This window comes from Pyxicephalus adspersus, chromosome 2, assembly GCF_032062135.1.
Source record: "Pyxicephalus adspersus chromosome 2, UCB_Pads_2.0, whole genome shotgun sequence".
In the NCBI taxonomy this organism is placed as follows: Eukaryota; Metazoa; Chordata; class Amphibia; order Anura; family Pyxicephalidae; genus Pyxicephalus; species Pyxicephalus adspersus.
This window is the reverse complement of record NC_092859.1, coordinates 26344676-26372439: the sequence shown is the minus strand read 5'-3', so window position 1 is coordinate 26372439 and position 27764 is coordinate 26344676. Positions and strand designations below refer to the sequence as shown.

At 37.3% G+C, this 27764-nt stretch overlaps 1 protein-coding gene across 2 annotated transcripts in view; it reads left to right on the top strand.

The window, feature by feature from the left end:
• Nucleotides 1-27156, top strand: part of LOC140323222 (uncharacterized) — a 32167-nt gene extending 5011 nt beyond the window's left edge. Inside the window, exons 3-9 of one of the 2 annotated variants that reach the window (XM_072400124.1) lie at nucleotides 6221-6277; nucleotides 7407-7459; nucleotides 8561-8658; nucleotides 11305-11410; nucleotides 12406-12455; nucleotides 12680-12752; nucleotides 23633-27156. In XM_072400124.1, the coding sequence (XP_072256225.1) occupies nucleotides 6221-6277; nucleotides 7407-7459; nucleotides 8561-8658; nucleotides 11305-11410; nucleotides 12406-12455; nucleotides 12680-12752; nucleotides 23633-23857 (662 nt within the window). In that variant the 3' untranslated portion in view covers nucleotides 23858-27156. The remainder of the gene's footprint in view (nucleotides 1-6220; nucleotides 6278-7406; nucleotides 7460-8560; nucleotides 8659-11304; nucleotides 11411-12405; nucleotides 12456-12679; nucleotides 12753-23632) is intronic. The other variant, XM_072400125.1, reaches the window with a different exon arrangement.
• The last annotated feature ends 608 nt before the right edge of the window (nucleotides 27157-27764 follow it).

Below are 27764 nucleotides of genomic sequence, written 5' to 3'. Positions count from 1 at the left end.
CATGGCCTGTAGTGCTCCCGAGTTACTATTTTTGGCTTGTTCTTTTTCCTGCACACATTTGGACATTCTGTGACACATCAGGCTTTATATTCCTGATAAATGTCAGTAGAAGGATGTGCATGGAATAGCAATGCCGCAGTGGTTACATTGATGTGCCGGAGCTGCTCTGTGTAAATGTGGAACAATTCAAGATGAAAAATGTTTTTGTCAATAGACGTTTAGAAGGAAAAATGAAAACAGAATCGTCTGCCTGTGTGGTGCCGTCAGACAAAAGCCTGCTGTAAGAATTGCCACCATTTATCACACCCACTGTCATGCAGGAGCCACGTTAATCATGCAAAATCAGAAAGCTTGTTAAAAAATACAGTTTAACAGACAATGAGACATTTAAAGAGGTTCACAAAGTCAGAGCGTTGTAAATGTAGGGAGGTCTTGAGGTTATTATCCTAAACACCATGCGAGGGACTAAATTCTGAAGTCCATCTTCTCTTGGTTTGGACATCCTATATAGGTGAGCCCAAATCATTTGGAAGAGCCAGTGGGACAAACTTAGTATGCAGCCTGTGATGGCTGTATGATGAGCTGACCATTAATTTCTCTAGTGGATACACATTTGCCATGGATCACCAGATGGAATGGTAAAGTGATCTAGTAAAGAGGTATGATATGCATTGGATTTTTCCATTTGGACACCATATAATGTTTGCAGGAATCTTAAGCCAAAATTTCATGGCATTGCCCACTAATACAAAAGTTTGCTTTTGGTAGGGAGGATTCAGAACCTCATGTTGGTGATCACTGCCACTAAGAATAAAAGTGATGGAAAAATCAAATATTTTGTCTGTTACCAGTAAAATTTTTGAGACATCTTCCATTGGGCACAATTGTTCTGTGACAGCTCTTAGAGGGAATTTCCTTTACTTTCAAGAGATTTCTTTTTACTTCCTATTGTGTAAACAAGAAAAGAAGTGAAAATATGTTTTGGATTTGTAGTATTTATAGTAGTTTTAATTTGAAAGGTTTGATATGGTATTACAGAGTACATGATTTGGATATGTGTCCCAGTACGCAATACTACCCACATGCTCTAAAAAAAGCCAGTATGTCCCATATGCATTTTACTTTTCCTAAAAAGGTAGGTTGAAAATTTCTCTCACTCAGATGGAGCAGAATAAACTGCAGTTATTAGAAACAAGGCTTTACAAATGATCTTTGCTTTAAATAATTGTCTCAGCATGGCTGTGTTGACTCATCTTGGTTTAAGGAGCGGGGTTAATTGGAAACCAATAAATAACAGACTGAATTTTTTTTTAGACCAAAAATTAATTACAAAAGCCCCACGTCGTTTTCTCCTTGAACACAAAATCTCTGTCTTTAGATCTTCCTCAGCACGGAGATTATTTTGCTGCTGCTGATAGGGAGGGTGAATACACTATCTCACCTGCCCATGTATTCTTAGAAATATAATTAACAGTTTTTGTCCCTTGGAGTTATAGACTACACAGCTTACTGACTGGGTGTTAAATCCACAGCAATTCTTCCATCAATTATAGGAGATAACTCGCCCTTTATTAATTTTGTGATAGATTTTGTAGGTTCATTAGAGATACACAACAAAGGAGGAACTGTGGCCTAAGCTTTGACTGTATTGGATTTGACATGATGTCAGTAATAGCTTGTTAGAAGATTTGCCCCTTTAGTTTTTTTCTCGTTGTTTCCTGGACTTCCCACCTCTCCTACTATGAGAGTTCGCCTTGTAATGGCGAGGTCAGATTATGTGACCTTCAGTTTTTGTATCCTTCCAGTGAGCAAGTTTTTTCCCCCAAGCTTTGACTAATGTGTACTTCCAGTTCAAGAATTTGTAATAGATGTCCACCAACATCATACCTTAAATGTCTTTTACAAGGGCCTGCATTGATAGGATTTAGGCATGTATTGGTGGCATCAGTATGGCAGTTTGTATTGCTTCTGAGATCATTAAAAATTAATAGACCGGTGTACTTGACCTACAGTAGTTGACCTTCTGACTTGCATGTTCTGGAATAGTTGAAAGAGAATAAACACTAATGGAAACCTTATTTTCTAAACCTTAAATAAATTTAAAAAATTGGGCCAAATAAGTGGAACAAAAAAGTAATTATAAACATTAATATCTAGTTGACTGCCAAGGACGTACTGTTAAAATAATAATAATGATTCAGAAACACATTTTCCAAAACATTTTATAGCACTTAAAACTCAACATATCTATGATGCAAAATTCTATTTTCCTCCTACTACTTCTTTTAGTTGTTCTTTTACTTTGTTTCTCACATGCACATGTTTATCATTTTTTTTTTTTTTAATTTTTAGAAGCAACCAACAATAAGATACAATACGGAAAAAATAAATGCTAACATATGACACTAAACCAGTAAAGTGCATATTACAGAGCATAGGAGAAGCACAAACATATTGAGTACCGGCTGACACATATCATCACAAACAGTATCAATCATTTTAGTGTGAAAGGAAGTGTCCAGCTGGTGTCAGGCATTACTATGACAGTATTAAACACAGATGTGCATCGGTCAAAAATAGAATACTTTATTGGTTCCTGAATTTTTAGGAAAGAAAAGAGAGAGAGAAAAGAGAGCACAGAAGAGAAAAAGGAAACAGATGGGGGTGGGTAGGGGGGGTGTGGGAGGTAAGGGCAATGGGCAACCCACAAAACATTAAGACACTAATCAGGTGATCCAAGCAGCCATCTACAATCAGCGCTACTCTTGAAATCATTCCCGTAGAACCAGGTGCGTGCCGGTCTCTGTGATGGCTGCTCCTTTGGTTTTGTTCATTCTTCCATATATTGTATGTCGTTCACCCTGGCAATCCATTGTTTAATTGTAGGAGGGATGGTATGTTTCCATAATGGCGGAATACATGCTTTAGCAGCGTTCAGTAAATGGCGCAGAAGAGAACGCTTGTATCGTTTTTTTTGAGATTGCGGACACATGTAGTAATGCTAATTCAGGCCTATTTCCAATAGATGTCCCTGTCAATTCTTTAATATTTCTAGCAATCCCCTCCCAGAAGCATGTCAGTAAAGAACAGGTCCAGAAAATATGCATCAGAGTGCCTGTGTGTTTCCCACATCTCCAACACAAATGGCTCACCTGTGGGTAGGTTCTATGCAAGAGCTCTGGTGTCCTATACCATCTTGTAAGCAACTTATAATTCGTTTCTTGATATCGGTTACTGATAGAGGCCTTGTGACCATAGTACAAAACACGTTCTGCCTGTTCGTCAGTAAAGGTAATACCTAGATCCCGCTCCCATCTAGAGAGAAACATAGGCGTTGGTACATCGCCAAAAGCAGTTTATAGACATAGGATAGTACTCCTCTTAGAGGGTCCCCGGGCATACACAAATTCTCCAGGGGGGTGAGGGGTCTATGGAAAACTTGAAGCAGAGGGCAGCCAGGTGAGAAAATACTGAAATTGTATCTTTCTCCAGTTGTCTAGTGGAGGGAGGGAGTGATCCCGTTGTAGCTGTCCAATCGGAGTCCAGTTAGGGGTCTGTAAGAAATGCATGGCTCTAAAAATATTCTGTTCAATCCACTGCATAAAGACCGGGTCTGTCCTACTAGCGGGGAAGTCAGGGTGGCCAATTATAAGGGACATCGGGGAAGGGAATGTCTCAGTTCCCTTACTATGAAGATATTTAGACACTTCTTTCAGCGTTGCTGCAATCAATGGGTGGCGACAGAGGAAACTGCAGGCTTCTGGGGGAGACCATGCTACAGAGCTTAGTAAAATGGGAGACACTGAATCCTCCAATCTTACCCATCCCCTAACAGCAGCGTGTCTGCACCACTCCACCAGACGGGTCAAGTGGACCGCTCTGTGGTATAAAATCGGGTCAGGGAAAGCCATCCCACCTTTGTCTTTCTGGGGTCACAGGAGAAACTTAAGTCTAGGAGTGTCGGTGGACCAAACGAGTTTGAGAAATTCAGATCTAAATTTGTGTAGCATGTGAGGGGGTATATGTACATGTAGGGTCTACAGTAAATAAAGAAGACGAGGCATAATATTCATTTTAAGAATATTGCAATGGCCAAACCATGAAAAAAGCCTGCTGCCGCCAGCGTTGGAGATCACTTCGAATAGTGTTCAGCAGGGGCAGAAAATTAAGTTCTACCACCCTGCTAATATCCGCCGGGATATTGGTACCTAGATATTGGATATAATCTCTAGACCTTTTAAACAAAAAAGAAGGGGATAGAGTCTTTCTGAGCGCTGTGGGTAAGTTCACATCTAACACCTCCGATTTTTGTAGGTTGACTTTATAGTCTGAAAATCTGTTCAACTCCTTAAGAAGGTTTGGGATGGTAATACAAGGCGAGGTTATATAGAAAAGGAGATCATCCACATAAGCAGAAACTTTATGTTTTGTTTTGTTCACTCGTACGCCCTTAATATCCGGGTTATTACGGATATGCATCAAGAGGGGTTCAAAGAGCAAAATAAATAACAAAGGGGACAGTGGACAGCCCTGTCTCGTACCATTAGCAATTTAAAAGGGACGCAATAAGAGTCCATTGACTCGAACAGAGGCAGTGGGGCATTGATATAGGGCTTGGATCCAGTCAAAAAGCCGTCTCAGAATACCGATATAGGTGAGGACCTATCTCATATATTCCCAATTTACCCGATCAAAGGCCTTCTCGGCATCCGCTGAGAAAATCATGGAATTTTGTTTACAGTGACATGATGGATTAGGTTTAGTGTGCGAGTGGTATTAACTCTTGCCTTAAGAAGGGGTAAGAATCCACTTTGATCTGAGTGAATAAGACCTGGAATGGATCTGGTCCAAGATTCACAACATTTGATAGCAAATACCAAATGACTTTGAAGAAATCTGTTCCCGGTTTGCTGGATCACCCAGCTTCACTGATGAAAGTGTATCCTCTCCAGCCTTGGCGAGCTTTAATAAATCAGGCCCAGTGTGTGAGAGGCAGTGTTATCAGCTGGGGAATTCCCTGTCCTGGCTGAAGTTTACTACTCTGCGGTCATGGTGTTTATTACACATGGACCTTTTGAATCCTATTTTCAGTGGAGTGCACAAATCCTACAGAAAGAACTACATGGGCTGCAATGGATAATAATTTCTATCTAGTTGCCTAGCTTCCTCAGACTACTTGAAAGAAATTGAAGCAGCTACATTAGCAGAAAACTCAAAACCTCTCACATTTTCAGAAGGTCAGGAACAACACCGTATATAAAACCCACAGTGCAGGTTTTCATTAAAGTGGAACTAAACATAAATATTAAAAAATTGCAAGCAGGCAGGTAATATCCCTTTTGCACTAAAATAAATTTACCTGTCTGCTATTTTTTATATTTATACCAACCTGTACTTGCTTCATCATGAGCACCACCATCTTTACCCGATCCTCTCTAATCTTCAGCCATCTGATTGGCCAAGCCAGAATGATATAACTAACATGGATGCATATTGGAGTTCATTATTTGCCCTCAGGGATATGTTGGGATACCTGGCATTGTTCACTTATAGAAGAAATGATTGTAAACATGCAGGTAAGTTTCTTTTATTGCGGAAGGGACATCACCTTTTCCTTCTGCAATAATGTCTGCCTGCTATGCTTAATGTCTGCCTGCTCATATGCTTTTCTCATTTAGGTTTAGTTTAGCTTTAACTTTCAGCAATGAGCCTTTCAGATTCTTGTTTTTATCTGCAAGAGATTCTGGATTTAGCAGATCGTTAATTATTGGAACACATCTGTCTTCTGTGTACCATTTGGTTTATAAAAGAGGAAACAATCTATTTCAAGAGATGGGGGGGGGATACTTGGTTGCTATTCTTGTTGTCATGACAGTAGCAATGGCATAGCAAACTATTGCTGGGCATTTGATGGGCATACGTGGATGGTGTGCCAGGAAGATAAAAATATGTTTATTCTTCCAGAATTCTGGTCACCTTTGGTTGTACTTGTGGTGTTTTTTTCTACACCAAAAAACAACACTCTGGAAGTGGTTAGTATCATTTCTTGATTGAAGTAAAGTATATGGGTTTTGCAAAATGATATGGTTATTTTATTTGTAAAAGGTTAATATATATATATATATATATATATATATATATATATATATATGAATCAACTTTTAAAGCCTATTTTATTGCATTGGAAACATAACTGCCTAAGACTTTCCTTGCCTTTTAGTGGGCACGTATGATCGTATGATGCTGAAAATACTGGTAAATGCACTCCAATTTGGAAGTTAGTAAGAAATTTTGTATACAAACCTAACTTTGTACTATTACAGTTTCAGCAGTTTTAACCTGTTATCCACACTACTTTAACTAACATACTGATATTAACCATTTTGTAAGTGCCAGTTTCCAGTACTTGGAAACATAGAATGCCAGTCAATCTCTTCTATCTATCAACGCCAGTCATTTAAAGATGGATCTCAAAGTCCATCACTCTTTATGATTTCTCCAGTGACAAGGCTTGCAGAGAAGGGGCACTTTATACCCCCCTGGTAATAAACAGAGACAAAATACATTTTTGTTTGGGCCCTAATTGCTTTGGTCACCTAGAACCGGGATTCCCCTTGTTGGGCGGCATCTGTTTTGCAAATCAGCGATTCTGGATTTAGAGTAGGCAAGAGGCACAAAGAAAAGATTTAAATGGATTCATTCGCCATTATAAAACAAGGGAATAAACATCTTATTTTGGGAAATTTCCTTTAAAGTGAGACATGTTGATACCACAATCCTTAAGAAGACTATAATGCACTATCCCCTGGTTCATTGGAGGGCTCTCTGGTTCCAACTCACCATGCCATGTCTTGTAATACTTTCATGTTACCTAAAATAAACTCACAAAAAAATAAAATAACCAGTCTTCTGGATTTTGATGACTCAGATGGTAATTATTAAATAACCTAAAAATTGGTTCTGCAGATTCTGCTGTTGGTAATTACTGTTCTCCAAAAGCACATCATCCTCAGTGGAATTACATAAGTGATATAGAGTTTAAAGGCAGCCCATCAAAGCCCATTTCTGTTAGACGGGAACACAGTGTACCACCTTTTTGTCTTCTGATAAAAAAGACCATCTGGGTAACTCTAACATATACAATTATGGGTGAAATTGCATTTAAAAATACCCTTAATTTGAGGCTACAATAGAAGAGCATTAACTTAGCAACTAGGTCGTGACTTAAAAGCCTTTGGTCGTTTATTTCCGCTCAGTCTTGCCAGCCTGCTTACTCCATGGCCTTTCAAGCAGGATATGATTCATTAATGTGAGCCCAAGTTAGTGAATGCACTTTATTCCCCCAATTTCAATTCCATGTGTAATTATAGCCTCCCCTGCAGCTAATTTCTTCATCTCTGTTTCAGGGCTTGGAGATAAAAATTTCAAAGTGTTGGACCCAGCTGATTCTGCGTCATCCGTGAGTCACCCTAATAACGCGACTTAATATCTCCAGAACAATACAAATTAATTGCACTCATTATTTCCTCCAGCTTGACTAGGGCTTTTTGTGTTGTGATCTCTTTCCTTGTAAAGAAAATCATTGTACTAAAAGACAGAGATACTATTAAATTTTGTGGCTTTTGGAAATAAAACCTTTTGCTTTTATTTAAAAAGTTTTAGTCTACCCAAAACATATGTATGCATAATCTTGACAAATGTGATGATATAGGGAAAGATTTTTGGTATGGAGTAATACACCTGCCAAGCTTGTATTGCTGTGTTTTGGGGGAGATTTCCTTCCTCTTCTTGTTTTTGGGTATGCAAAAGGAAATCGCAGGAAATCTCATCTTAGATTGCTGTCACAAGAACTTTTTTCTCAACTGAGACCACATTTGCAGTAGTAAAATGTAGTAAAAATTTTTACCTGCTTAACAAATTGACTTTACATACACTTTACCATTATTAGATTCTACATAATGGGCCTGATTTATTAAAGCTCCTAAAGACTGGAGAGGATACACTTTTATCAGTGAAGCTGGGTGATTGAGCAAACCTGGAATGGATCTGGCCCAGGATTCAAAACATTTGCTAGCAAATATCAAATGACTTTGAAGCAATCTATTCCAGGTTTGCTTATCCCTGCTTCATTGATTAAAGTATATTCTTTCTAGCCTTGCAGAGCTTTAATAAATCAGGCCCAATGTGGATAAAGTCACATAAATAGGACCTACTGCTGGGATAGGGACCAGACCGGTAAGTGTTGTAATTGTAATTTAAAGCAGACCTATCACCACTTTTTTTGTGTTTTTTTCTTTAAAAAAAATTGAAGGGCAGACCTCTCCCCTTTTGCCTGGGAAGAATAGGAAGCCAGCAAATCCTGGGATACCTACATCACGTACCCCAGGACCTGCTCTTTCTCTGCATGCCCAATCTCAACAATAATGGTGCATTTAATCTATGTGTGCTTTAATTTTTACTAAACCTCTGATAAATGAAATGGTTAGAATGAGGATTGCTTTCATTTACATCAACTTGAAATTTCAACAATTTAACAGTGTTTTTGAAACCACTTCTGCAGAACAATGATGACTGCTTCAAATTGTTCAATTTAGTGAGGCGAGACTTACAGCTGAGTGACAGCGATGACTGCAAATCAGAGAACACAGCTAAATTCAGGTATATGATCTATATTACTTTCAACTAACATTTTAGAAAAACAGTCTAAACTTTTACTTTTAAAGGGGAATTCTAGAGTATTTTAGTGAGTACACACACACATTCATTTTCTATTGCCTGCAAGAAATATTCATTTTAAAGAAAATAATTTATTATTATGATTTATAATAATTATTATTTATTTATTCATTCATTTCTGATAATACAATATAAAGCAGCAAACAACATGGGCCATAAACTATATGAACACCTAAAAACAATTGTACATAATGGCCTCTCTACTTCAATTGAGAACACTATAGAGCAGCCTTTCCCAACTTTTTACCATGGGGCAACCCTTGAAGTACTTTTCAGGTCTTGATAAATCCCTTTTATAATTATTATATCCACAGCTCACAGGACATTGAAGTGGTGGTCAGTGGAGTGATTGCCTCCTTCATTGATGGCCATTGGGAAGAATGTCACTTTTACAGATAGCCAAAATTAACTGGTGTCAGTTTAGCACAAATTGCTAATTGCTAATATTTATATGTATTGATATCTCTAAAAAATGTTAAATCTACATGTAATCTTGTAGGAAGATTCTTGTCCTGAATGACAGTTTTTCTTTCTTGCTTTAAGAGTGTAATACATATGGAAGGATATAATGAAAAAAAATGAAAGCCAATAGCTCAGTGAAGGAAATTGAGAGTTACAGCTTTGGCGAAATTCAGTTTTATCAAAGTAACTCCACACATCCGTTCTTATGTGTAGAAGGGCCTTATAATATATAATCTGGCTTGTTGTGGACCATTCTTCTGATACTAAAATAAACCCCACAGATTTATAAATATATATAAAAACCAAGTGATGGAAAAGTTGATATCTAGGAAGATTGGAGTCTGTCATGGAACAGATATAGTGACACTACTGTCACTGACTTATCTACAACGAGCAGTTGTTTATGTGTGAATGTAATGCTTTGGTTACCGCAAGAGACATCATATTCCCCCCCACTGCTCTGCCTTGATTCATCCTTCTGATAATATCTGTTTATTTGTCCTTCTAAACCCCCTTCTCATTTTGCTTCCACACATCTAGGAGAACAGGTTATCATCTCGAGCTGTGGTGTCCGATTGATAATGACAGTGCATCATGTCACCATTTAACAACAATTTAAACATTCTTTGGATAAATACAGGTCTTTATAGAAAACAGACCCCCCCAAAAGACAGATAAATAAACCCTGTTTAAAAGATCAGTTTTTTTTTCCGCTGTCACTTTTTTTGTTTCAGTGTACCGACATTCCCGAGCTGTCTTTGCTAACCAATCGAGAATCCCAATATTTCTTCCATATTAGCTGCCACTAATCTCGATTTACTATTTGCAATAATAGCCATCATTTTCAGAAACCACAGCTGAGAACTGAAAATAAGAGCTGAACACAAAGATTGTTTAGGCAAAAAACATATGTGCCTATTGTCATAAATTGCAGGTTCGAAATCCTGCCATATAATCATGTTAATCACATCTAATGCATGTCAGATGATTCCCGCCCGATACGAATAGTCAGGCTTGTCTTGGGTGAGAATCTGACATATGTACAGCGGTCACTTGATGCTATTCATTCATTCATTCATCTGTCCTGATGGATCCATGAACAACCGATGGGCAACGACTGCTGTACAATTAGAAGAGCACAGTGGGGACAAATCGCTTGTTGTCCCCTCTCCATAGAACGTTGCTGTGTGTAGAAAGATCCTTCATTCATTTGTCCCTGGAAACCATCATAAAAACTTACATCTAATAGCTCCAGTACGACCAGTACGACACCCCAGGCTTCCTTTATCACCTCCCCTAAGCCGCCTTACCCATACAAGGTATACATAACTTTTTTTTTTCCAGGTATCTCCAGTGGTGGGGGGGTGCTGTAGCATTTATGCTATGAACCGAGGGTGATGTGATAACACATCTCAGTGGTATGTCTGTGATGCTACGGGCTCACAGAAAATTGATTAAATTTAGGTGATGTTCATTAAAATTTAATTCTAAAAGAGTAAAAGGAGAATAAAAAAATGTAGTCTAGAAATGGGCTTTAAATAGGAAATTCACACATTTGCCAGAAGCAAAGTTTGTAACAATAAACCAGCCCTAAGTTGCAATGATGGAGTAGACCAACTCAACCTACCTCCATTCATGTCACAATAATATATAAGAACAGATGGCAGCGGGGTGCCTTGGTCATTTTCAATGCTTTGGGGATGGGTAACTAGTGGTGGTTGAAATTGTTGCAAAGTCAACTTTTGATGCCATTGGGTGGCTAGCATTGGGACAGAGAGTTGAAGCTCCAAGTGTTGTTTACCTGTAATCCAAGGTGTTGTGGTAGTGACATTAACAAAAAACAATGAAATGTTTTGTTACATAGTTAGTAGTATTTAGTCACACTTAGCTGGTCTTTATGTGTCTTGTAAATGATGAGAATGTAGCTTGTTTAGGTAAATGGATAGAAAGCAAAACATCTTCAACATTACAGGAGTCCAGCTGAATATGACTAACTGAATGGGACACAGATAAATAAGAACCTTCATTTATATTTTGTTATATGTTTCATATATTTGCATTGTGTGATAAAAGGGTATGTGTTTTTCCCTCCATCATGGGCTCCAGCTCAAAAAAGACAAGAAATATTGAGAAAGAGGATAATCAGAAGAGGATGATGACAGAGGAAGTCCCCAACAACGAGGATGAGGAATGGGCTAGAGCCAGACAGAGGGTAACACATTTTTATGAAAGACAAGCTCAAGGATATACACAACGGTTTCTGAAGTTTTTGCAGAAGTCAAAACTAAACCCATTAAATTTAAATCTTTGAGGGGCACATTGGGCTGTCTAAATGTCCAAAACTGGAAAAAATAAACTAATATGGGTGAACCCTGGGTGATCCAACAAGCCTGGAATGAATCTAGTCCATGATTGAAAACCCCTTTTTTTGTCCTTAAAAAAGCCTTTAAATAAGAGTGTTGGTTTATGCCCAGTGACCACCTAAATCGCATGTCCTGAATCTGCATTTGTCTCTGATTTGACATTTCACACCTGTCATAGACAAGCTGTGTGTAACAAACTTTACATGAGTACTTTACAAAAGCAAATGACCCATTATAACCAACTAAAAAGTAAGAAGTACTTTACCTGTAAAACAGGAACAAGAGATATATACAGACTAAGCCCATGGATGCATTTATTGTCACTTATTTTATTGGTATTTCTGATCTCATTGTGTGCCCTAGGTTGTTTACTGAAGTCAAAGCATTTTCTCTATTTTTCTGGTAAAAGTAAGCACTACAGTTTATATTTAGATTGGTTTAAATATGGTTCGAGTAAATATGCTATTAATTTTTAGTTGGCACCAGAACAGGAGGAACAGTTGTCCTGTACCAGTAGAGATTTTTCTTAAAAATGACAGGAAATAAGGAAAAATCTCCCAAATGAGACAAGACTTTAACCAATTCCTACTTTGGCTTAATTTTTTTACCAGAAATCAGAAGTTTAATCATATCACTGTCACATTCACTACAACCCGTGTTATGTTGCTGTTTGAACATCTTTGTTTTCTATAGTTTCCTTTTATAAATATCTTTACTTCAAAAAAGTTTGTGTGCTATTTAGTGGCCTACATCTTTTTCGGAAAATCATATATTTTAGAGAAAAGAAATGGTATCAAAAGTCAGAATCTCAATTTCTTATTTTTTTATTTATCATGTTGTGTAGGTTGAAGAATTCCTAGACTTTCCAGCAGTGATTTCAGCCATGAACCTTAGGTAACATGAATTGTATTTTCTTCTTTGCCATCTTCTTCAGATCTGTGTAGCAAAACATTTCTCTTCAGCATTAGTATTCTCTACCAGTTATCTTTATCTTTATCTTTTATCTGATACATTATGAAATCTTTATATGTTATTGTTTTCTTTTGTAATATTACGTTACAATATATAGGTTCATACATGTTACATTTTTAATTTTAAAATTTTTGTTTCTATTGCAGGAATAAGGCAGAATCTATGTTTTCCCAGATGTCTTGCACATCTACTAGTCAGAAAACCACATGGAAAGAAGCAGTAAGTACAGTTCATGTCTTGTATTACCATAAACAACTGAATCCCCAACTAAGATAACAGGTAGGATTACTTCTAAAAGTTTGATAGTAGTCACTTCTGACATTGAAAGTCTTTATAATTAAATGCTCCAGCGTGTTGCAAATTCCTAACATTAAACCTTAACCAGTCTATAACTTTACCTCTCACTCCCTAAACTAACTGAATTGCAACCTAACCCCCGACCACTGGGCATCAACCCTATTTTTTCCTTGGACCATAACCTGGATATTACAATGTTATCTTAATCATTATTCCCCAGTTTAACCCTAAAACCTCAAACAAACCCACTGCATAAACAAAATCACAAACTGATAATCATTAAACCTCAACAAAACACTTAAGCTGCGTACACACCTGCAATTTTTCTCGTTGGAAAGGATCTTTCACGATCCTTTCCAACGAGAAAAGACTGCACGATGCATGAACGGTACCGTTCATGCTCTATGGAGAGGGGAGGGGGAGAGCGACGGAGCGGCACCCTGCTGCGCGCTCTCCCCTTCCCTTTCATTAGGATCGGTCGTCGTCCATCGTCCATGGATCCGCCAGGACGGTCGTCGGACGATGGACGACGACCGACTGTACACACGGCAGATTTTCGCCCGATAATTGGCCGATACCGATTATCGGGCGAGAAAAATTTGCCGTGTGTACGCAGCTTTAGTCTTCAGTCTAAACTCGATCACAAACAGTTAAAATTTGCTTTTGCTTAAACTCCTATTTATTTTATTCATATATCTAACCATACCCATCAGAAGTTTTCAGTTTTTAAAAAAGGTTTTTCTGAACCATAACTTATCAAAGTTTGGATGTTTGCTCATCTTAAGTGCCAACCTTAATCCCTCTAAAATCTAGAACTCCCAACTAAACCTCAACCAATAACCCCAGGCATATATTATTATAAAATGAATGCTGTAAAAATATTTAAAAAGTAGTAGTTTACAACTTGACTACCATTGTAACTTTCAATTCATGCATTAGGCTTAGTGTACACGGACATGTTTCTCCCAGCGTTTAACCTCAGGCTTTAAAAGCCCATTTTTAAAATTCCCATGCATTCCAATGGGCAAATCTACATCGGGACATTTCTTTGAGGCACGTTTATGAGCATTATGTTTAACATTGCTTGCATTGATTTCAATGGGGCATTTTCCTGCATTTTCCAGCGTTTATAGGTACTTAAAACATAAACGCGTTAAAAACGTGGGAAAATGCAGGAAAAAAACGTCTGTGTAGATGCAGCTTTACTGCACATAAAATAATAACTTGAGCGTTTGAACCTGATTTAATAAAGGTAAAGTCTGGAGAAGATACACTTTCATCAGTGAACCTGGGAGATCAGCTCTGTCCTGCACAGTGGACATACATGTTGAGGGTCATCCAAAGTCAATACTTCTTCTACTTCTTGTAGGCTATCACACTTGTCCTGTACACCCCTTACTGGGGTACTCATCAGTTTGTTGTGGGGGAGACAAGTTGCACTAGCTGCTATCTGTTAGATAATTACATTATGGAACCCAATATGACTGTTCTTTACCTTTCCTAATATAGAATTTAGGAATAAGGCTAATCCAATATCTGCCCAGATTCTCATTTTTTATGGCTTAACACGGATCAATTATTCAGGCTAGAAAAAAAGCTTAGGATTTTTTTTTTTTATGAAAAACCAATTATAAATGATAAGCTTTTAGGTATTAAGTAAAATCTTGTTTAGTTTGAAATTTAGCTCAAAGCATGTTTATGATATTTTGAATATTTATTTCATATTCTTGATTTATGAAAACCAAGCCATTTTCCAAAGCATATATTAAGACGAAGACTTTTCCCTAGTCTCAGATAGTATAAGGAAGAGTAGCATTGTTGTCTGCTTTTTTTTTTTATCTGGGTCCTTGTTAGAGAAAGATTTAACTTTACTTTATTTCCCAGTGACAATGGTGCTACCAGACTGGAAATTAAGAAAATTTTCAACTTTTAGAGGGACAACCTTTCCCTGTACCTGAATGTTTTTTTCTGTCTGTGTTGCTGTTGGATAATTCCTTCTACCTGCTTCGTAAGTAATTGTCAGCAGCAAATAGTAGGATAAATCTCTGGAATAAAAAAGAAGTCTTGAGTATTGCTGGGTCCTAATAATTCAATATACTTCCCTTTCAATTTGCATACAGTAGTTGCCGAAATAATTTTCTTCAATTATGCAACTAAGCATCAAAAGCGATTGCACATGCAGGTGATGATGAAGGTTTATCATATTGATGGAATAAATGGGCAGTGTTTCAGTGATCACAATCCTTATATCTGCCTAGAGTTGTTTTAGCCCACTTGGCCAGGGGATAATGCATTGTTTTGTTACCTGAGCCATTCTGTTCAGAAGTTTTTTTTTTTTTTTTAATTCCTTCAATGATATAATGTATAAGTGTTTTGCGCAGGATACTTTATCTAGTGCAAAGTCAACCTTGTCCCTAAAGCTAATCTGCTAATTATATTCTAATCCAATAACCTAAAGTCATGTGATCACCACATAAATGTTGTCATCACCTGTCTTTGTTATTAACTGAAGAGTTAGGATTTGGGTCAGCAATTGCATTCCCATGTTCTTTGTGTATGTGTTTCAATGCCATGTTTCCAGTGACAGTCTAATAGTGGTTTTGCTTATTTCTAGGAACCATCTCAAGCCCTATGCCAAAATCATTTTAATTTTGCCTTCTTTAGGTAAAATCTAAACCCCAAAATTGGTTTTCACAGAAACCAGAACCAATACTCCAAATCCTAGCACCCACATATATTAAAAACAGTAATAGTAGCTACAATTATGATCAAGTAAATGAGGCATCATGTGACCATTCAGTATCAGGGTAACTTGTCCACATTTACCCTAATGATTTACTTTATGCTTTATCAGACAGCTTTAATAGACAAAAGAAATGTGTTTACAAAGAGTAGAATGTATACAACAGAATAAATAATCAGTTGTACTTGTTCTACCAAACTGCATAGGGGACCTGTCCAAACTGGACATATATGACCTGTGTTGCAGGAAGTTTTTGGACTCCTGATTGCCATACCTATATGGGCTCGATTCCCATTCCACAAACAAAAGTCAAAGGTGTGTCTGGGAAAGTTTTGCTTGTTTAGGCAGAATAACATTGTGAAGTCAAGCACCAATGATGGGTGAAATGTTCAGGATTGCTATAAGTGTTTCAACATCCTAAAGATATCTAGTAGACTTGATGTCAAGGCTCTGTGTAGCCCACGTGAGCTCCTATACAACTTATGGTCACACCATGTCTTTATGAAGCTAACTTTGTGCACAGTAATGCTGGTATACCTAAAGGTCTTCCTCAAATTGATGTCATAAGGTTGGAAGTGCACAATTGTCTAAAATGGTTTTGCATTCTCTAGCATTTACAGTATTATTCTGGAAACATCTGAAATCTACAACTTTAAGGGATAACTACATCATTTGATCATATAGTTTAGGGTGAAAATCAAGTATCTATAAACCTTTGGCATATAGTGTATGTAAAAAACAACATGCCAAAGGGTGCCTTTTTATTGGGTACTCCTACTCTAATCTATGAAAACACCAACATATAAGCATAAAGTCTTTTGAGAGTGAGCTCCCTTGTTTTTTGCACATTCCTCTTGCGTGTACAAAAACAATTCATTCAGACATAGCCATAGGCAGCTAAAGACTTAAAGTGTTTATGACCATCGATTTTTTACAACATTCATAAAAAATTTTCAATTGCCTATCTAGGTAAAAAATTAGCAGATAAAAACCTATCTTTCAGTATAATAAAAAAAAGTACATAATTATAAGTATATAAAGCATCAGAAAAAAACATTGCAAAATTATAGAGTACATAAATCTAAATTGCGAGCTTTCTCAAAAGCTTACATCTATTGCTCAGTTATTTTGGAAAAATTGAATTTGAGACTCTTCTAAACACTGGCTCCCTCTGTCCAGGAGTAATGTCAGCAATTTGTGATGAGCAGACGTCAGCCAGAATTCCTGCATCTTTAATTAGATCATTTGTCTCACTTATTAACTTACATAACTGTAGCACCTGTCTGCATTACCTCCAGGACCCATATGGTGTGGAACGATTCAGGCGTCATTAGAACAATGACTCATTTTCAGGTTTACAGGATGGACTGTATTTCAAGTGCACCTGTCATTTTGCATTACATATGCTGCAAAGGAGGAAAGCAAAAGTTAGGGGGGAATGCTCTTATTCTTGAGGTTTTGAAAGATTTTTGCATGTCCTTACCACCCTTCTCAACCCCCTTGGTATATGCATCGTTTTACAGGTAAATAAAGGTCAAATAGTTGGAAAGCATATGGGAACCGCTTCCTTTTAGCAATTGCCTAAGGACATTTTTAGTGCACTAAAGTGCAGTACTGTCAGATTGCGAAGACTAACTGGAAGCAGTCCTTGTGTGCGCCTAATTCATGCTACCTTTGCAGTCATTTGGTAGGCTTGTTAGCTGAGCTGTTTCATGTACAGAACCTGCAAAGCTTCAAACAAAATGCAGTCATCATGACGTAAAAGAGCAAGTAAAATGTAAAAGTCACAAAAAACCTCCTTCTAGGTGAACTTTTCAATAACACTGGGAAAAATTGTGAACAAATTTTTTGTTGACTTCAATTTTTAAGCTTATTTGCACTAAAAATAGGTATGCTGACTCTGAAAGTGCAGTTTTTCTGTCACGTCAGGTTTTTCTCCCCTGCTTATATTAATGCGATTACTGTCACGTGGATTTGTATAGGCTATTCATTTACACCCAAGACAGTGTGGTCAGAGATTGTGCGCTGCTCTACGTAGTGAATAAGCAAAATTGATTTTTCTACCTACACACATGAATTTTTTTTCTTTCAGATCATGTCTGGCTCTACTGTTTCTTGTAAATGCCTAAACAACCCTGATTCATTTTGTTATATCTGTGGCAGTTTTACCATTTCCAGTCAAAGGGTGAACATCAGCACATTTTTTTAAACAAGCCTATTTGGCATATTTTAAAGTTAAACTTGGTGATCAGGATAAGTCTTGGGTCCCTCATAAGGTGTGCAAACAGCGCGCCGAGGGTTTATGAATGTGGACAAAGGGAACACGTGATAAGATGCCATTTGGTATAGCTATGGTTTGGCGAGAGCCATGAGATCATTTCAGTGACTGTTACTTTTTTATAGTGAAAACCTCAGGATATACCAAAAAAAATAAATGTAACATAGAGTATCCTAATCTACCATCGACTATACGCCCAGTGGCTCGTTCAGATGAAATCCCAGTACCGGTTTTCATTATACTACCCTCTCCTGAAGAACATGATTATGGTGATGAACTAGGTGACAACAATGATGAAGAGTTTGAAATTGAAGAGGACTCTGTTCATAAGTGATTTGATCAGCATGAGTTGAGTGATTTGGCACGTAATTTGGGACTATCGAAGAAGGCTTCAGAACTCCTAGCCTCAAAACTGCGTGAGAAAAACTTACTTGAAAAAGGAACAAAGGTATCGTACTTTCGAACCAGAGAAATTGCATTTCTGCAGTACTTTAGAACTGACAGTGGCTTTGTGTATTGCCATAATATACCTAGTTTAATGAAGGAATTGGGAATTCCAATCTATAACTCAACTGAAAGGTGACTATTCATCGATAGCTCAAAGCAGAGCTTAAAGTGTGTCCTCCTTCACAATGGCAATATATTTGGGTCAGTCCCAATTAGCCATTCAGTTTCTCTTTGTGAAGAATATGCAGATATAAAGAGAGTCATTGAGTTGTTGCAATATCACCAACACAATTGGGCCATTTGTGTTGACCTTAAAATGGTATGCTTCCTTCTTGGTCAGCAACGCAAATACACCAAGTATCCCTGTTATCTCTGCATGTGAGACAGCAGAGCTTGTGAGAGGCATTGGGTGGAAAGGAATTGGCCTCCAAGATCTGCCCTAAAACCAGGTGATCCAAACATTCTACATGAGCCACTTGTTGATAGAAATAATATTATATTCCCGCCTCTGCACATGAAACTGGGTCTGATGAAGCATTTTGTTAAAGCTTTGCCAACTGATGGAGACTCTTTCAAGTACCTCATTTTGGCATTTCCTAGCCTGTCATTTGAAAACATAAAGGCCGGTGTGTTTGATGGTCCACAGATTCGGCAGCTCTTTAAGGATGATCATATCATCAGGACAAGAAGTTGAAGTTGAAAAGAATGCCTGGTTATCATTCAAAGCCATTGTTAAGGATTTTCTTGGAAACACATGAGCAAATAATTACACAGAAATTGTCCAGAAACTCTTGGAGAGCTACAAAATGCTTGGTTGCAATATGAGCATCAAGGTGCATTTTCTGCAAAGCCATCTTTCTAACTTCCCAGGAAAACCTTGGTGCAGTCAGTGATGAGCAAGATGAACAATTCCACCAAGATTTGAAGGTCATGGAAGGATGGTATCAGGATAGATGGAATGTATATATGATGGCTGACTATTGTTGGAGCATCGGGTGAGATCGTCCTAACACTGAACACTCCAGGAAAAGCTATAAGTGTAAATTTTTACCTTAACCGCTTACCCAAATAATTTTAAATGTTTTACAGTAAAAAAAAATCATGGAGTAACAAGAAATCTTTTTTTGAACAAAAAAAAAAAAATAAACAGTACATTCAAGTTATTATTTCATTATTTTTTCATTGTAAAATGTGTATGTTTTTTTACAAAAATGGAGGGTACCCTGTATCGTATAAAACTGGATGTGATAGCAAAAAACTGGGGTCATGTCTGTATTTACCACCTAAAAATTAGTAAAAAAACAAGTGTAAGATCTAACTCAACAAAATATGCGTTCCCCAGTGAAATGAACACCGACTGAAAATGCTTTAAATAGAATAGGGATGTATTAGGACTATTATCAGTGGTGGTGCAGAGATTCACAATAGAGGCAACAGCTGCTTATCTGCGGCCACAGAGGGATGAGCTGCTGGACCACCTGAGACAGCAGGGGGCAGTGTGAAATCTCTGGAGATTAGGTTTTTCTTGGCTCGCTTACGGGAGCAGACAGGATGGGTCTCCTGAGTTTATTGGATTCTCTGAGAATGAACATGAACTTTATTTCTCTATTACATGCCCTATATCATGGGACTATTCTTTATTTGGGCAAACTGTGTGCCATGGCATGGAAAATATAAACCGCTAGGATCTCTCATGCCTGTGAATGAACAGAAGGGATGAGTGGAGGGATTTTAGCAAATTTTTGGGGTCGGGTTGTATTTGGCTAAGTTATTTTATTTTTTTTATTCTCCTTTCCATCAGGATGTTTTTCCTATGTATATGCCTTAGTTCAATATTTTTCCACTGTCACAGGGGTAGATAGGAATGAGTGAAATTGTTGAGAATTTGACAACATTTTGACATTTTAGCAAAATGCATTGGTGTCAATAGAGAAGGCAAAAATCAAGGGGGTGTTTGTTAGTTGTTAAGGTTTTAAATTGCTCCTGTAGGCTGCAGAAGCTCCGTTAACCACCTGAGCGATAAGCCCGACCTTGGTACGGGCTTCAAAAAGTTACAATTATCGATAAACCCGAACTTTTCTCACTGTATGAAAATACAGTGAGAAAAGTTCGGGTTTATCGATCACTTACCTGGTCCCGCTGCGATCATCTATCGTCGTGTTCCAGCGTCGTCCTCCAGCGTCGGGTGTCCTCCCCGGGAAGAAGAAGCCGGCCGGCTTCTTCTCCCTCTGTGCGTGTAAGTCGGCGTGTACGATGACGTCGGCGCGTGTGCGGGAAATTCAAACTGAAACTCATTCAAACACATTTTGTATTGGATTGAATACAAACTCCTGTATCCAATCCAATACAAAATAATTCAAAATAAATACAAAGTATGTAATTGGTAAATTCAAACTCGCATTTTGTATTGGATTGGATACAGGAGTTTGTATTCAATCCAATACAAAATGAGAGTTTGAATTTTGTTCTCATTTTGTATTGGATTGAATACAAAGTCCTGCATCCAATCCAATACAAAATAATAGAAAATATATTTATGTGGTTTTGTCTATAGGTATGTGACGGACACTAGGGAGGTGTTTTAGAAAAATATATTACTATACAGTATACCGAATTATCGCATTTTCAGTATTTTTCATTTATTTATGTATTCTTGTTTAAGCTGATTTTTTTGTGTCTTTTATTTAATTTTATTAAAATAAATTTTTTTTTTTTTACATGATTGTGTGTTTCAAACATTTTTTATATTCATATCTACTAGAACCCTGTTCGGACATATTTCTGTAAGTTACAGGTCTACAATTTAAAAAAAAAAATTTCATGAAAAACTGTAACGCTTTTGGAACAGAAATCTAGACATCAGTGTAACGCTCAGGTGGTTAAGCTGCCCTGGACCTGTTATTGTTACAAATAAATGGGCCTTTATTAGACTTACTAAAATAAAAAAGTACATGAATAAAGACTAAATATAAAGATACAAAAAAATCCTTGCATATAAATACAAAATAACCTCTTTAACACCCTCTTAATATACTTTAGTACAATCAGCAATTTTCTAGTGATATCAATTTTGCCAAAATCATGTCACTTATCCCTAATTGAAAGCCCTTAAAAATGATAAATAGCTGAGAATTAGGAATTCAGATTAGTCCTCCATCATAGTTTAAAGCACACCTGTCATGGGAGTTAGGATACTAGACTAGAATTTCAGATCCAAAACAGGCACTTCAAGGTGCCACTCAACAGCTTTGTAATAGAACCCTCCTGGTAAAAGCAGAGCAAATGCTGTGAGATGGAGATTTTCTCTGACTGTCTATCTGCTGTTTCCTCATTTATGTTATCTGCTTCAACTTACAATATTTCCAATATTACAATACAATACTTACAATATCTATTTTAAAAATATTTCAAGTATCTGCCCTTTCCTAAAACAAGATCCAGTAAACTCATACATGCTCTGGTCATATTCTCTCTGGACTCCTCTATGTTCTATCAATGAACAGCCTGGCTATCCTACTGATCTCTGCCACTCACCTCATTCACTTCTCTTATCATTCTTCTGATGCCACCTATCTCTGTCATTTTTTCTAGTGGCTGCCAACAACCCAAAGAATCTAGTTTAAACTGATAGCTCTTTCAAAGTGTTCCCCTTCATACATTTACTCCGTAATTTCTAGGTGTCAACCCAGCCTTAAGTCTTGCCTCAGGGCAAATCCTATGTGATGTATCTTCACGTGGGAGCCCAATAGGGAAAAAATAAGAGTGGCAATGAGCAGTTCAGTACCATTCCCTGATCCCCGCTGTCAAAGCTGCAAACCAGTCATGAGGTGTGGGCAGCCAAGTGGCTGGCAAGGTTCCAGCCTGTAGTAGCTGCAAGGGAACGCTTGTTCTTAACTTGCCCAAACTCTCTTATCTTTCACCCTAATCCACTCTTCAAACACCTGTGTTCAAGACTTCTCCATGCCCCTACTTGAAGCATACCCTAAAACACACCTATTTAAACCAGCATTTAATTTGGCATGTTGACTATCCTGATATGTATGCAAGCTACATTCAATGGCTCCAGACCTTTCTTCTCTAGATTGTAAGGTTTCAACAGTAAAGCACTCTATTGTTTCTGAATTTCTTTAACTTGTTCTACTTAAGCATGTAGATATATTATTGGGTGTTTTGTACTATTTATATACATTATTTATGTGTATGTTTATTTACTATTCCTAGTTTATGTACTGGTAACATTGTGTTAACCACCATTGTCTCTTTGAACTTTACAAATCATTTAAAAATCTAGTTTTTCATAACTATTTTCTCTGTAATGCACAATTTTTGCATCCTGGCTTGGACCTCATTTGGCTCGTAAAAGGCTTCTAGCTTGAAAATTCAAAATGATAGTGGCACGCTCTTTCACATTTTTTGTATGTGTCCGAGGATCACACGTTATTGAATGGAGGTTAACGATCTCCTCTCCAGATTTGCAGAAACATCAATTCGGGTGGACCCAGCAACCTTTTTGCTGAATGTGCCCGTATTGAATATTTCCAAGCATATGACGGCCCTCGTAGCTCACATTCTTACAGCTGCCAGATGTCTAATAATAGTGCACTGGAAATCAACTTGTCCACCCCTGAGCTGAGAGCTTGAATAGGAGATGTACGGCTGATGGAATTTGTCTGCTGGGTTATATAACTGGATAAGTTTGAGATGATTTGGGCACCATGGGACCAACTGGTGACTTTGGGTGTGTTACATGATGGGTAATCCTTTCCCCATTTAAGAGATTTGTTGCTGAATGGAGACTCGCACTAGTTCTTAATCTTCTCTTCTTGCTTTACTGTATTTTAGTACTGCAGTTCAGAACTACCCTTATATGGGTATCCCATATGGGCTTTTATACAGCTAAAACAAAAAGACACTGGTAATTGTAGGCTTTACTATCGAGTTAATAGTGATATTAATTATGTTGTTTCTCTGGTACGTGTATGCTGCCCCAGTCTAGGAGAGCCTCTAAATTGTATCCGGCTCATCTCATATGGTCATCTGATATGCCATACATATTTCTATGTTTTCTTTGTATATGATATTTCTAAAAACTTTAATAAAACATTACATAAAAAAAAAAGAAAATTCAAAATGACAAAAGTTCATAAAAATTTTAAACTGCCATCTCTCATGGCAGGTGTGCCTTACCAGACAAGATTTTTTTTTATAATAATAAAAACAAACTAATAATTACCATTATGTTGTCAATATATTGTTTTTCACACCAACAGTTAACTTACAAACATATGTTTTACTGCCCATTGAAACCAAATATTTTCTTCCGGTGCCTTATAGGTGTCTATTCCAAACACCAGACACAATGCTATCTTCCTAAGGGACAACCCGAAGGCTGCACAGGTGATCCTGATGTCCCAGTATGACAACAGTGCAAATGGCAGACCTGAGATTAAAACTGAGCACAAACAAGATCTTAAAGGAGATGGACAACTTGAGAAGGACTTCAACTTGGCTGAGAAACCCAACACTGACATGGAACCGGAAATAGAATCTGATAGATGAGCTGGGTTTCTGGCTAATTAAAGAAAGATGCCACAAATATATTTAGCCTTCTATATATCAGGTTCGGCATTACACCTTTTCTCCTACAGTGTAACTTCATACACAGATAAATTATTTTGCAATTGTCTCTGCCGTCTTTACAGTATTCAAGACCAAAACAGTTTGGGTTGGACTTTTATTTTTATTAGCCGGTTTATATTATGCAAAGTTTATATTATGCAAGAAATTAATTATTTTACATTCTGTTTTTAGGACACTCTTGAAAGTATTTTTTATAAAAGTGTTATGTGTCTTGTAAAAGTGCTGTCCTAAAATTCTGTTGTGATAATTATTTAGGGGGTACTGTTTTTTATATGCACCAACAATGCAACTGGGACAGCATATTGGCAATTGCTGTAGTACTTGAGATCTCCATTTAGATCTCCTACCCAGGACACCATTCTCATGGAGTTTATTCTACCTAAACTTGTGAGGTTATAGTGTGAAAAAATACATTAATCCGTCCTTTACCCAAATTAGCCTTACTGTATGTGTCCATGTATATGACCATGGCAGGGCTTTGAGGTATATTTTTTTATTGTTTTGTACTTCTTTGACTGTTTCTTTTCCCAATGTCTAAAAGCAGTAAGCAAAATTACTTTATAGTGTAAAATGATTCTATAACTTGTATTTAAATACATTCTGTTTATTATTTTCAGAACTAAAGTAACATTGTGATTTTTTTTTTCATTTATTTTGATTGGGTAACATATTGTATAGGGTGGCAGATGGCGAGGTCACATCATTTTTTTCTGGTGTCTTTATTTTGGTGACCTCAGATTGAACAGACATCTAGGTAACTCAGAGGAGGGACAGCACCCTCCCTCTAATCTACAGGACGTGGAAGTGACACGGAGGGCAAAGGATGCCGCACAGCATGTGGCTGGGGAAACAATCATCAAACACTACTGGAAAGTCAATAGTACACCCAAGTAGTTCTGAATGAGTTGGTTAAATGGTCCCACATGAATGTTCCACTTCTATCCTAAAAAATGAAAGTTCTTGAACTCAGCACAGTGACGGTGGTATTGAGTAAGAAACTCATTGCAGAAATATCACCAATGGTGTCAGGGGGCCCAAAATATGTAAAGCTTAAAGCTTAAAGGTATCAGATGAAAACATCAGTAATGATACACCCCAACTGCTGAGCTTCTACAATCTAATATTCATTTCAGAAGTTTTTTTGTAAAACACTTTTACAGCCATTCTCCTTTTTTCATAATTGATTCTGAAGTTCAGTCTTTGAAAATGTTAGCCAAAGCTTTTCTGGTTTAAGCCATGCTTGTAGATGAAAATGTAAGCCACAACTCAAATTCAAGTTCTTGGAAAATATTGCTTAATCCTTCTGAAAGAGAATTTATAACACTCAGATGAAGGTAGAAGCTAATACTGACTTCAGCACAGCTGTATGTTTTCTGATGAGCACTAGCTGGGCACTAATTGTTCTTTGTTTTTTGAAGTTGCTTTCCAAGAAGTGTGGCCACTGTCATGTTGCTATAAGTTTTCCTAGAGTTTGTCCCAGTTTTGTTGTAGTATCTTTAAGCTTATTTGGTCCAATAATTCTTCATTTTAAATGACCCAAATCCCGAAGCTAATAAAGTCCAGTGCGGGAAAAGATTCTGGTGTTATCCAGTCTCTGGACAGCAACCAAATGCACAAAAATGACACAGGAAGGCCAACAAATGTCCTAATTGCAAAAAAGCGGGAGGCAAGAAATGTGTACAGCAGTGGGGAGACCAATTTTTGTTCAACATGGAAACACGGGAAAGATGCAAATCTTTAAATTTTTAGCTTTGTGAGGTCATTTGCTTTTTCACAGTGATGATCAAACACGCAAGAAAAACAACATTCAGAACTGTACAATTTGTGTACTTATAAATCCACTCACACTAATTTGTGTACTTCAATTTTTTAACAAAAGTGATACAAAGTGGTTGGTACAACAAAACAAGTGACACGATAAGGAAATAACAGCCCCACTGACTGCAGAAAGTAACACAGTGAGGGTTTGTATAGTGCAGAAAACCAGCAGCTGATCTACCTAATGCAGGGGTGTCAAACTCAAATACACAGAGGGACAAAATTTAAAACTTAGACCAGGTCGGGGGCCAAACTTTGAGGAAGTTTGCTACTTCATCCATAACTTACAAAAACAAACCCCTCTACACACACTTTAGGATTGAAAAGGCTAATTTCTATCTTTCTATGCAGCCTGCGTGCTGTTCATCCTCTCACATTACAAGTTTGACACTAAATATTACACTATGCAGTCTTTAATGGATTGAAACAAACACAATTTGCCTGATAGTCAGGCACCATGTGATCATTGCCTAGGCTTTGTGTCACATAATGGGTGTTCAGGAATATGTATATATGTATGTCTATGTATTGCATGCATTGAAAATGAGGGTGGGCCAGATGTAGTTAATTTTCGGACTTTTTTGGGGGCCAGAAAAAGGACCTTGTGGGCCACATTTGGCCCGTGGGCAAGAGTTTGACACCTTTGACCTAATGTGTGCTGTAATATGTGCTAAACTTACAAATAATCTAATACAATGAGCCCCAGTGATAGCAGAAAGCAATGAATATTATGGCAACTGTGTTAAAACGGAGTTATATACTCTCCACTGCCTTTGTACAAGCTTTGAGCTGTGTAGTGAAGACAAGGCAGGCAACACAGGGAAACACAGCTTCTGCCTGACACAGACAGTGCCTGCAGTTGATTCTACTTATCCTTTGAGTCTAAAATCACAATGCTATCTAGCAGTAGAAATAAGCAAGATGAAGCAATACCATCACATGATTTATAAAACAAGATAATCACACGATACAAGCAATAAAACAATCACATAGTTTAGCAATTCAGACAACTATGCATTAAACTTTGCATAGAATATAATTCTGTTTGCATATAGTGAAGTAGATCCCAAATAAAAATGCTCTATTTTCATATTCTCCTGGTTTGTAAGTTATTTCACGTACCTACAATTATTAAACTGCATATAAAAGGGCTGCTTTCCACAGTCTATCATACTTTTTTTTCATGGAACGAGAGAAAACTTCCCAGTTTGACACATATTCCAGCTTTCTTGAAGCATTTTACCTTTACTACATTACATTCTTCAGTACAATGTGTATAAATCAGGTTATTTCCTTCCCAAATCTCCTGAATTCATCTTGATCATGTGCTAAATAAGGAATCAACTAATAATATTGTTTCTGAAACAACCATTTTTTCTGATTAAATTTCTCATTAAAATGCAGCATCACGGAATGGATGGGTCTGCTTTTTTACATTGTACATTTGCAAATTACTTTTCTTCTAGAGACTAAGAATGCCTGTTTATGTTTGTATGAACTCAAACCAAATAGAAAACCTTATTTTTATCTTCCTCTGTCTACCTGCACATCAGTTTATCTATCTATCTATCTATCTATCTGTCTTCCTCTATCCCTTTGTGTTGTCTGTCTACATACATCTGTAGTTCTTTTATCAAAGCAGATACATCTGCCCACATTTCGCATGTTTTTGCTTCTTTTGCTTGAAGCCTTGGAAGGCCAAACACAAAGAACATAATTCAACATGCCTGAAACTTGCACTGCAATTACTTCCAAGTGCTGTGACTGTTCTGTATAATTAATATCAAGCTGAAATTTGTACAACAGTTAATGGTAAAATAATTACACAGGCTTGCTTTATACTACCTCCAAATTGAACTTTTCAATAAAACACTGGCAGTTCCGAATCTCTATTCATATTCATTAGCAGAGCAGAGCTACTGGATTCCTCTGTATAGGAAGAAATAGTGTAAGAAAGAGGGTTTAGGCTGAAACTTTACAAGACTAGGGCAGAATAGATGGGGTCAAA